Source organism: Neolamprologus multifasciatus, chromosome 16 (genome assembly GCF_963576455.1).
Source record: "Neolamprologus multifasciatus chromosome 16, fNeoMul1.2, whole genome shotgun sequence".
Taxonomy (NCBI): domain Eukaryota; kingdom Metazoa; phylum Chordata; class Actinopteri; order Cichliformes; family Cichlidae; genus Neolamprologus; species Neolamprologus multifasciatus.
Window position 1 is genome coordinate 16,029,657 of NC_140454.1, and position 12,863 is coordinate 16,042,519.

General features: G+C 43.0%; 1 protein-coding gene across 1 annotated transcript in view; it reads left to right on the forward strand.

Annotated features, from left to right (window-relative positions):
* The first annotated feature begins 1,381 nt into the window (after positions 1-1,381).
* Positions 1,382-12,863, forward strand: part of nalf1b (NALCN channel auxiliary factor 1b) — a 94,127-nt gene continuing 82,645 nt past the window's right edge. The window contains exon 1 of the mRNA XM_085135323.1: positions 1,382-3,020. Coding sequence (XP_084991449.1) covers positions 2,295-3,020 — 726 coding nt within the window. The 5' untranslated portion in view covers positions 1,382-2,294. The remainder of the gene's footprint in view (positions 3,021-12,863) is intronic.

The following is a 12,863-nucleotide window of genomic DNA, read 5'->3' on the forward strand; positions in this document are numbered from 1 at the left end:
ATGTATGTTTGCACATTTCAGTAAATCACTACTCTTGTTTCCCATGTTCATTACAAAATAAAAAGAAACAAGGGGCCACTCAAGACTTTTGCACAGTACTATGCTACTATACACTGTACACAGAGAGACACAGTGCACAGTTAGGGTCAAAGACAGAGCATAAAATTATGCAAGGGTAGAGACAATCCCAGCCAAATTAGAACATCTATCCCCCACAATGAACATCACAGGCCCATGCAGTAATACATGAGTGCAGGGAGTGATGAACACACAAATCACCATGTGTGGTTTAAATTTCTAGCTAATGAGTCAACCAAACTCTGGGCCCAGAAAATTGAACTTTAGCTGGCATTACATCTTAATGTGACTCACACAAACAGGGGTTCAGAAACATAAAGCAAATTGAAACTCAGTGTGTGACATTTTGTTGATAAATCAAATAATTGTGTTACTGACAACATGACAGAAGCAGCTTTTACTACTGCATTGATCCTTGTCAGATACAGTTTTGTTATGTGATAAGTTTAGGTGATTTTTTTTATAAGCTTAAACCACCACACACACACATACACCACAGAGGAATAATTGTGTTGTTTTCATTGTGTTGGTAGCAGTTTTAATTAGCCTATTTAATGGTTCCTACAGAGAGGACAGTGGTAATGGTGAGCTGTAGTCTGTGAGGCTGAATTAAGGTTGCTGGAAGTTTTCCAACAATAAGGAAAATTCTAATTTAATTCCCAGAATTATTTCACATTTTCACTTTTTTTTTTCATATTTTCTGGCAAAGGGAGGCTCGCTGCACTAAAACTAATTGGACTGAAAGAACTTTCTCCCCTTCAACAACAAATTGTACAATAAGCTGCCTCCCGCCTGGCCTCCGAGCACAAATTAATCAGGTAATCATATCTTGTCTTCTCCACTATATGCAGCCCATTAACATTTAGCAACACTCTCTTGTCTCTTTGGTAGCGCTCCAAGCCATACACGCTGACAATGATTAGTAGCTTTAAGGATAAATACTGTAATTTACTTTCCGCGCCCTAAAGAGCAACTACCATCTATCTCTCCATCCCTCTCGCTTTTCCTGTCTGTCACACACGCAGGGCCATTGCATGTAAAGCTGCACTGCAAGCCATGTGCTCGTTGGAAACCCACCGGTCAAACACAACGCAGGACAGGACCCGATAGAAGGGAACAAACAGTATTGTAAATCCTGCAAGCACAGACCTGCTGCTTGTTCAGCTGCTTTCTACCTCAGCGAGTCAAGCATGACTAATTTTCTGAAATCTGCTCAAAGCTTTTCTTTACTTTGACCCTTTTTATTTTCAGCTTGTGGTTCGGCTTACAGCACAACTTACTTGGCCTGTGAAACGGACGGGATAAATGAATCTTAATGATTATATGCAAACAGTGAACGCGACCGCTTAAATGCAAGCTTCTCAATGTAAAAGAAACGCGTCTATCCTGCACCAAAAGAAAGATGTCGCCACGACTCTTTGTTTTTGCTCCCCGCCGGGACAATATTTGGCCACTGTTACTCACGAAGACCTGAACAGATAGCCAAAACAACACCAACTACCCTTCTGTGCCTGTGGTCTCTCCCTCACCCTCTGCGCGCTTGGGTGTGTGCGTGTGAGCGCGCGAGCGAGCGTATGTGGCGTGCATATAGGTAATAAGCTGCTCCGCCACTGCGCAACGATGGAGCTATCGCAACGATGGAGATGACGCAAACAGACCCAGCTCTCCGAAAAAGTGTTTCAAGACGAACATGGCGGCAACTTAACCGCGGTCCAAGATGACAATGGCCAACAGGAGAAAGGATTCTAGGTTTTTCGCCCAGGTACGGGACAGAGAAACTAGCCTGCCTGCATCAAACGGGCTCGTTGCTCTCCTTTAAGTGAATCTGCAAAGCGAACGGCGGCAGACGCGCAGCATCAGCACCGAGAGGCTCGCAACAGCTGGTCTCCCTGTACCCCCGCCGAAAGAACAAACCCGGGGAGAGACGGTAGGGAGAGGGGGGCATGCGGTCAAAGAGGACGCCGTTTCCCCCCGGAGAGCCATGGAGAACCGGGATGCGGCAGCGCGAGGCTTAATCTGTGCGGTCTCGCTAATTGGATCGGAATAGCTCCGAGTGCTGCGGGCGCGACAGTGGAGCGCCCTGGACCGGCGGAGGCACGGCACCCCACCGATATACAGAGGAGAACCAACCGGAGTCCATCCCCCAACAAGTCAATGAGTATTGTGGCAGAGCAGCCCCCGCGGTGGAGTCGGCCAGGGCAGCACTTTCCTAAAATATGACCAGGGGTGCTTGGATGCGTCGGCAGCATGACGAAGGCTTAAAATACTGGTTTGCACCCCGAGAGAACGAGAAGCCATTTACCGAGTCGGAGAGGGCCCAGAGATGGCGACTGTCGCTGGCCTCTCTGCTCTTCATCACCGTCCTCCTCTCTGATCACTTGTGGTTCTGTGCCGAGGCAAAACTGACGCGAACCCGAGACAAGCGGTCGGGCGAGGGGCTTGCAATTACAGACATGGGCGAGTACCCAAACTACCGACACCACATCCAAACATCACCTGGCCCCCAGCGTCTCGCCAGAGAGCAAGATGTTATTTTTCTAGGGAATTCTACCAAACCTCTGTGGCGAATGGACACCTGTCACCCCGACAGCCTGTCCAAAGACTGCTTTACTTTCACGGACGCGGAGACCGTGTGCCGGGGCCTCTCTGGTAGAGGGGAAAACGGGACACAGTTGGCGTACGTGAATCTGAGCGATTTGTACCTTTCTTTTTGTAATTCCTACTCACTTTTGGATTTGTTTTACGGGTTTACGAGTCTGGACGATATGAACTGCACCCTGGATATGGCCACTGGGGTGGATGTGCTGGGATGCCGTGAGTGTGTCCAGGCTTATCAGCGTCTTGACCAGGAGGCGGAGGACAGATACCACGAGTTTGAACTGCTGGTTCAGAAATACGAGACAGATTCATACTCGGTTAGGACGTGCATGGAGGAGTGCAAGGTAGGACTGATGAGGCCCGGCTATCACACACACACACACACACACACACACACACACACACACACACACACACACACACACACACACACGGTGAATTTAAGGGGGCGGGTTCACAGTAGTCATGGCAACCGTTGAGCATATCTGTCAGTATATTGGTATTTATTTTTCAGAGGTCATATTACCGTTAGGTTATCAGTGTCTCCACAGCATCTCTTGGCCTGTCAGCTGTTCATCATGAAACAGCATTGGGGGGGGGGGGGTTAGAGCACAGCTCCACAGACACTGCTGCAGTCAATCATTCTCCATCAATCCTCAGTTTCTCCTTCTCTACCACTCCTGCCCTGTTAGAGGCTTCCTAAGGCTGGGGCAGTGACGATTTGACATTTGGACAAAGGTTCACACTTGTAACACAGCTCTGTGAATAGAAGGGAGGGCCTCTGAGTGGTGCTCGTTTCAATATTGTTAATAGCACTCCAGTGATTTCTGTACCTAATCCAGGCTTTGCATTGTCCCCAGTTTACTTGTTGTCCCAATAGCACAGCAGCCCCAGAGCACGTATCTCAGGCGTTTGACTTGCATCCGGGTTGTGCAAGTAAACAGCAGAGTATATTGAGGTCTGTATAATCGTCTGCACACACAGACACTTTGCCTTGTGTTAGCTTTGGTATCCAAGGCAGCCGTGTTGAACAATGAAAAACGAGCTGAGGACACATCGGTTAAATTAAACTTCAAGCTGTTTCATTTGTTGTGCACTGGACTGTTGCAGAGGATTGTCTCTGCATCAGCTGTGCATGAGGCTGTGTTCACTGTCCATGGTGCTGAAACAAAGCAAAGGCCTTTCACAGGATGTATCCATTTTCTTCAGCGATTGTATTTATTTTGACTATGTAGTTTACTGTAATGTCACATAGACCATTGCCAACCTAATTTCTTGGACTCTTGGGATAGGATATATCCGGTCTCCATCAAGTCAATCCAAAACTGAACACCTTCATGTTCGTCTAACACCCCTGAGAAATATTAATTATTTACTGTTGGGTCTTCCATGAGCTGGATTGAGAACCAGCAGTGTTGAAAGTATAGAATATGGTAAATGACACTGAAGATGTGAGAGGAAGGCTTGACAAGGACAGAAGGGATTTATGATGTTAGCCTTGCGTGTACTGTATCTGGTAGAGGGTACAGTGCATGCACCATTAGCCTACAGGCACTGTATTTGTAGCTTGTTTCTGTGTGTATTTCTGTGTGTGTTTCATGCAGCACAGACTGAGCAATTTTCTCATGCTGAAAGCTGAAGTTTTGAAAAATTGTAACAGCAGTCATCGTCAAATGTGTCTAATGCCAGGCAGGCTGCACAATCACTACAACAGAACTATAACAAAGGTGGGGAAATCAACCTTGAAAAGCAGGAAATCTTGCATTCAATATGCTGTCACAATTCTTCTGCAACCCAAGCTCATTTGTGCAAGATGGATGTTGTACGAGGGCAGATGGCCAGAATGCTGGCTGTGCTGTAATCCATGCGTGTAAACAGGAATAGTTAGTGGAACTATACCAGTGATAAACCACCACAATAAAATCGTACTCTGTAGTATGTAAATAGCATATTGTGAGTAATGTTTGTCAAAGAGTGTGTGGATGCATGGGTACAGTATGTACAGTAAGTGCATGATACTATGTACTTGTTCTGATATCTTCAAGCTTCTTCCTTATTATGTCATCTAATCAGGAGTGTGCCTTTGCACTCCTACTCTTTGCTAATGTAATAAGACTCAGGCAGGGCTACAGCAGCCTTTTAGCCCCTTTATCCCAATTTGAATTGCTAATCTGCTTCAGTGACCTTTGTGAAAGCACAGTACCCCAGGCCTGCATCACAAGCTACAGTTCCTTGAAGAATCACTCTGCTGGACGATAAAAAGACTTTAGGCAGCTTGAAACAATAATTATTACTATTCATGCTTAAATGTCTTATGTCTGTCTACCCGGGTCTCCCAATCCTGCAAAGACTTAACACTTAGTGAATTGACATTTTAACACATACTGTAGTGTTTGCAAGTGCTTGATGTGTGCGTTGTCAGTGCTGTGCAAGTTAAGTAGATGAAAGAATGGCGATATCATAGAATCAGTGATGTAAGGTTGAAAGGTAAATTTGCAGGAGGTAACAGAAAGATAACTGGCTTGAAGATGGAGAAATATCATAACTGGAACAATATCAATATACATATACGTTCATAACTAGCCGGCTAATCATGAGGAAACTTAACAGTGGCCTGTCATCAATTTAGCTGCAGTACGTACATGTGTAGCAACAGAAAAAAACATGTATTATATTTCACAAGGTCAACATTAGAGTATAACTCAACTTTACATGGTGAAGCTAAGAGAGATATTTGCAAAAGAATTTAGAGGTATTTGTGTTAGTATAGTATCTGTGAGTCAGAACAGACTGGTGCAGGGTCAGTTCTCCAGTGTCAGTGCTAAAAATAAAAAAGAATACAGAGGCAAAAAGTATTTTTCATGTGCTGACATTTAGAAATGCCCCTCTTATTAATCTAAGTTATAAATATCTTCTATTAAAAAGACAAGGTTGGTAATACTTTGTCTGGTAAATCTTATAAATACACCTTAGTGCAACAATTGTGTATTTACTAATTAAAGAGCCAATATTTATTAACATTCGTTTTAAAAATTAAAACCTTTCTTTATGTAACATCTTGTTTAAAAAAATACCTTTTTAAAAGGAAAAAATGGCCCTGGAGATATTAATAGATATCAGATTGGCATTACAATGTCAGTATGAGATGTTGTCTTTGACTAAGGTAACACTCTGAGTCTGCGTCGTTAACGTCTCTATAAAACCCAACTAATTTGCTAAATTAGCAGCCTCAGGTGAAAGTCATCATTATCCTGCTTTAATGTTACTTAAACCTGAGCGACGTCTGAGGCTGCTTTTTTTCTCCCAAATCTGATGACATGTGACTGTAGCACAGATATAAACAATAAAATCGATGATGGCTGAATCCTCATCAGCAGCTACGGTGGATATATTATGTTCCAACTTTGAGAAGTAATTTCTGAGGATTATATGTCAGTCTTAGAATGTGCTAACGTATACTTTTCTTTTCTTTTCTTTTCTTTTCTTTTCTTTTCTTTTCTTTTCTTTTCTTTTCTTTTCTTTTCAAATACTCAAACTGAATTGAAAGACTGGCAACATGTAATGAAACGTATCAAAGCAGAAAAATGATAGTTAGCTCCATTATTGTTTGGACAAAGACATCATTTTTTTGTAGTTTACTTGTAGTTTTGTACACCACCACATTTGATTTGAAATAAAACAGTCAATATGTGATTGAATGCAGACTTTCAGCTTTAATTCAAGGGGCTTTTGCTGTAAATGGTTTAAGAATTAAAGACATTTGTATAACTAGTTCCCCAATTTTGTGTGCTCAAAAGTAATTGGATAATTAACTGATAAGCAGTTTCACGGTGAGGCAACCTGCTCAATTGCTATTTTATGACTGAAGTCGATTTTGTATTTTAAATCTTTTCACTATAATTTTAAATATGAGACCCAAAGAGGTGTCAGTGGAACTAAAGAGGGCCATCATTAGGAATGGCCAGATTGATTAAAGTGCATGATGACAGAATTTTTTCAATGGTTAACAAAACAGAAAAAAACAGCTTCACATCTATTCAAGTGAAGAAGATTCTCAAGGGGGAAGACATATCATCAAGAGACAATCAATCAAAGGATGTCTTCATGAATGGAGAGTCTACAACAAAATGCAAACCACTGGTTACACTTTACACTTTTTTTTGCCTGTCCCGTTTGGTTCTTTTGCCATCAGAATTGTTGTCTAAAGGCAAAGAAAGATGCCCAACGGATTTACTTTACCAAATGGACCATCCCAGCCTTGCCGTATTGGTCTATTTGATTCACCTTTGCTTTTATTGTTTATTTTATTTTCATTTGCTGAACACGGGACAGACTTGAAAAGGAAGAACTTGACTGGGGAAAAGAAAAGGGAAAAAGAACGAGGGAAAGTAAAAGAGCGGGGAAGAGGGACGGTGATAAAGGGCAAAAACCAAAAACCAACAAAACAAACAGACAAAAAATACATATATCAATCACCTGGATCACCTGTTGAGAAAGAAAAAAGAGAAAACAAGCAAAGAAAAAGAGAGCAATATAATAAACAACATCATCGCGATGATCTATGTGAATATAACAGTAAATACTAAATATTAAATATTATTGTGCAGCACGTAAGATTGACAGCGCACAATGTGCTTTGAGGTAGCAGCCAAAAAGGGTGTAGCTTGTTTGTGTGAACACCCGTGTGTACACCTGTGAGCTTGTATTTAAAAGGTTCCTTCATGTAATGATCTGCTAGAGGGTGTGGGGAGCCACAGCCCCGTCCTCCAGGGCATGAAGCAGGTATGGAGGAGATCAAAACTCCAGACATCCAGAGGCCCCAAGAGCAAAGGAGACCAAGGAAGACCAATGGAGGGGCAGCTGTGCCACTATTTTGGAAAGAGCTGAGGAGAGCCCCAGATGAGGGGTCGCTCAGCAGCCGCGGAAGAAGCCGGGGGGGTTGCAGTGACGTGCCCGTGAGCTCTGCCGGCAACTAGCTGTGCCAGAGTGACTGAGCCCCAGGCCGAGAGGCCGAGGGCACCCACCCGAAGGAGCCCAAGCGAGCCCCAGGCTCCAGGCCCCGACAAGCAGCCACCACGAGTGAGCCAGTGTGTACCTGGACGCCCATCCCCGGACACAAAGAACCACCAATGCACCGATGTCTGAGGGCGTCTGCCACTGGCAGGGGGGAGAGTGGTGGGGGGACTCCATCTCAGGCCCTCCATACCATGGAGGGCCTGAGATGGACGCCACCTCTCTGATGTCTATTCTATTTAAAAGTAGAATGGGAGGGAGAGCCTTCAGTTTTCAGGCCCCTCTTCTGTGGAACCAGCTTCCAGTTTGGATTCAGGAGACAGACACTATCTCTACTTTTAAGATTAGGCTTAAAACCTTCCTTTTTGCTAAAGCATATAGTTAGGGCTGGACCAGGTGACCTGAATCCTCCCTTAGTTATGCTGCAATAGATGTAGGCTGCCGGGGGATTCCCATGATGCATTGAGTTTTTCCTTTCCAGTCACCTTTCTCACTCACTATGTATTAACAGACCTCTCTGTATTGAATCGTATCTGTTATTAATCTCTGTCTCTCTTCCACAGCATGTCTTTATCCTGTCTTCCTTCTCTCACCCCAACCGGTCACAGCAGATGGCCGCCCCTCCCTGAGCCTGGTTCTGCCGGAGGTTTCTTCCTGTTAAAAGGGAGTTTTTCCTTCCCACTGTCGCCAAAGTGCTTGCTCATAGGGGGTCATATGATTGTTGGGCTTTTCTCTGTATCTATGAAGCGCCTTGAGGCGACATTTGTTGTGATTTGGCGCTATATAAATAAAATTGAATTGAATTGAATTGAATTGAATGTCCCCAGAGAGGTGGCGTCTGATACCCAACCTGACATATAGACACAGACAAACAGGCACACACAGATACAAACATCCATTCCCACCCTCATGCTCTCATATGCAATTACTCAGCACTCACCCATCGTGGAGACAGACATAAATAGACACAGTACACACAATCACACTCCCCAAGCGTACTTTATACCCCAGGTCTAGGTACCCTTGCCCCTGGAGGGGGAAACTGCACCCAGACCCAGGTTGTGTTACCCTTTTCCCTGGGGTGGAGAGAAGCAGACCGCCCCGACTCCGCAGCAGCAGGGAGGCTCCACATTCCACTGGTTACACTTGAGAGCAGGAGTGGCAAATTAGATTTTCACAGAAAACAAAAAAGTGGCTGCAAAGGTCTGAAGCAAATTCTTTGGATAGATGAAACTGAGGTGAACTTGCACCAGAAGGATGGGAAAATAAGAGTATGGAGAAGGCGAGAAATGAGCCGAATCATTCCACATCATCTGTCAAACATGGTGGAGGCAATGTTACGGCATGGATATTTACAGTATGGCTAGGGCACTAGAGTTTATTGATGAGAGAAGTAGCAGGATGAATTCATGTAGTGTACAGGGCTATCCTCTCTGCTCAGGTTCAGCAAAAAGCTTCTTTCAGCTTCTTCAGAAAGCTGAACTTCCAAATGAATATGCACGAAAAAAAAAACCCCAATGACACCACAACACAAGAAAGCAGTTTAAGGCACTTACAATGGAAAAAATCAAGCACTGCAATAAATTTACAGTATCTGTCTGCACAGACAAAAATGAGCATAACCTGCATTTAAAGTGACGAATCGGGATTTCATGTATGACATACAACATAATTGAGGAGGCAGCACAGCTATTTCACTGTGTACATAAATGTTTAATGTATATTTGTGTATGTGTTGTGTGTGTGTCCTTTGCCCACCCGCTGCCTATTCTTGTGTTGCTTTTATTCCTTAACCTATTTATGTTTTTCAAACCTTTTGATGTTGAATGTATCTGGTTACTTAACAATCGTACATGTGCACATGCGCACGTACATAAGCTTTAATCAGGTTGTGTCACCGAGACGCTGAGAATAAGATTTGTTTTTCTAGAGAGACAAAAGAACATGAAACATTCATAAACAGCCAAACTCTATTTGTTTACATAAACATCGGTGTGCACACACACACACACACACACACACACACACACACACACACACACAGAAAGAGCCCCATGAGCAGTGTTTCCTGCAGGTCCAGACCTGACTGTCCCTTCCGGTGTAATTTAATTTGCACTCCCATAATTCTCTGCTTCTCTGGTGGCTGTGTCTCCAGGGCTCTGTCTCAACATGTTGATCTCCTTTCTCCCTATATCTGTCACTGTCTCTGTCTTACTTTCACATCCTCTCTCTCTCTTTGTCTTCCTCCCATCTGTGTCAGAGCTCTGAGGAACCAACATCACACATACATGTCCAGCATCTGTCTCTACATTACCTCCACCCCTCTCTCTCTCATCCTCGTAGACTTTTGTCGTCCATCTGGGGGCCTTGTTCTCGCTTTCCCTCTGCCTTTCTGGAAACGTGGGTGTTGACCTGCTCGAGTGGTAGATACTCATCTAGGCTAAGGTCCTTTCCTCCCTTCAATTACAGGCCTGTCCACATAGATCACTGTGTATGCTCCTCCTCCATGCCTGTCTGGTCCTTTGCTTACTCAATCACCTTTTCTAATCTATTGCTTTCTGTTTCAACAAGATTCTTCAGCTGAGCCCTCATTTCATTTAGTTGTTTAGGTTTATGTGCTTCCACAGAGGCACTAAACACACAAAACAGCCACCGGTGTTGTTAGTTTATCAAGCATGTGGTCATAATGTCTTAGGTAAACTGAAGTAATGAGACAATAAAACTGTATCCACAAAGTCAGAGAATCACCATCAGCACGAATACAGTTTTTTTTCTGAAGGAAGCATTAATGTTTTTACCAGTTTTCTTGTTAAGACATCCGATATTTGAGTTTTAAAGTTTATTTCTCTCCTTAGGGAGGCAATAACACAACAAATTCCATTAAAAACGGGAATTTCTGCATAGTTTGAGCTTACTTATGGGTGGGAAAAGCCCATTTGTAATAGAACTGTGGATATGGGATATTTTTCAGAGAACATCAGACTTTCCCATATTTTGGTTAGTAGTGTCATCTAAAGAAAAGCTGCAATAACAGGTATTAATAATGGTTTGAGATTTTATTTGGTATATCCAATAGAGATGGACCGATCGATATTAAGTAGTCTGTATCGACCTAAATTACTGGATCAGATATCGGAGAGAAATAAAAAATAAAATCGATCCATTAAATATCACGAAAGCGCCTCACAAAACTTGCGACATGGCGTAACTCAGCTCATAACCTTAGCACGTCGGAGCAGTATGCGTCACGTGATAGAGCGGCGTGATAGAGCGGCGTGTGAGACCTGTCGGCCGGTCTGGTTGAGTATTTGTAGCCTCGCTACCAAATCAGCATTTCATCTCCGACAAAGTTATCCCAGAGAGAAGTAAAGCAAGTGTGTAAGTTCATCTCTAAATGTTTGTAAAGCATTCCCATGTTAAGCTTAACAGCCAATATATGGAGTGAGTGCCTCTTCTCTCTCCCTCCTTCTCCTGTTGCTACTTCAATCATGAAACTGATTAATGATCAGCTGATCGGCTTTTTGTGCGAGTCAGTCTCTCTTGTTTGTTTTTGGCCCACTTTGCACCAGAAAGAGGAAACCAGCAGCTGAACAACAGCAGCACGTTTATGCTTAATAAGCTGTTGTTAAAATTTATTTAATATTACTTTGTACACCAGGATCCTTTTCTACGCAGCTGACGGCTGGTAACTGTGCAGGGGCGGATCTAGCAAAGTTTAGCCAGGGGGGCCAATAGGGCATTAACAGGGAAAAGGGGGCACAAAGACATACTTTTCTTTCTTATTCTCATTTAAAATGTCTAGCTTTTAATAAATAATTATCTGAATCTTATACCCAAAGTTTTAATCTGATGTAAAATGTATACAAGTCCATTACTGTATATAGTAACTATTAAGTCTAATATACCCTAGTAAGCTATACTACTTTTTCCTTTGGGAAGGTACCATTTGAAAAAATCAAAAGAAACTCGGAATTTAAAGAAGGTGATCCAGAGCCACACAAAAATTTAATAGGTCCTTTCTTTTCACGTGCTCCACCTCTCTGCCAAGTTTCATGTCAAGCAGCCGGGCAGTGTTTGCCTAATCCTGCTTTCACACAGACAAACAAACCAACAAATGGCAATGAAAACATTACCTCTGCCAAAGAAAGCTTCAGCCGAACTATATGGAGTCTATTACAAGAGATCTCTGTGTGCATGCAATATACCTTTGTCCTGATATTTCTCCTCAGAGTGTCAGAGCGGATACATATATTTATATGTATCCGCTATGTATTTATATATTTATATATAAAAACTTTAAAGGTGAATATTGTTTGATTTTAGCGGTATCCATAGTGGAACTCTGTAAATAATCACCTTTCAGTTCTCTTTCCTCTGTTGATCCAGAGACAAAGAGTAGTAGAAATCCCCATCAAAGACTGCTGAATAAAGCACCAGCGTGTCCTGTATCACAGAGCACATGCTAAGCTAACCTGCATGTTTCTAGTCTTTTACTCTCACCATCACACATCAGAGGTTTTGTACTTTGATCATTTCCGACCATATTTTATGCCCAAGTGTTTGTTCATTTAAAAACTGCAAGTTGTCCTTAATTTGATTATTTCATCCATGTTCCACAGCCCTGATTTAAAGCAAAATGAGTGCAGTCTGCCATTAGGGTGATAGGTTTCAAACGTTTACCATGTTGCCGATCCCATTCATACACTGAGTCTGGGATCTCTGGGCGGTCACTGGTAGTGGAGCTTTAAAAAGGCAAACCGATTCAGCATGTGCTTCTGTTAACACCTTTTATTTTAATAGAGATGTATGCTATGAGATAAGCTGTTGTTTGATGAAATTAACAGCTTTTTATATAAATTAAATGAACGAAGGCTTTGTCAAGGCACATAACGTACAGATGGTTCTGCTATCAACACAGACAGCATGGGCCTAGTGGATGTCCACCACTTTTGTCTCTCAAATTTAATCAGGGCTCTGTTGCTTTTCTGCACAGCTCAAACAGATGCAGGGAAACTCCCCTTCATATGAGCTGCCAGTGTTTGTTTCTCCCCAGGCAGGAGATAAGGGAATGTGTCTGTTCAAGAAGAACACAGCAGCACTCCCATGGAAACGCCTCCTCATCATCCTCAATTCCCTGTCTACACAACACAACGAGACCATACAGTTCCCTCCTT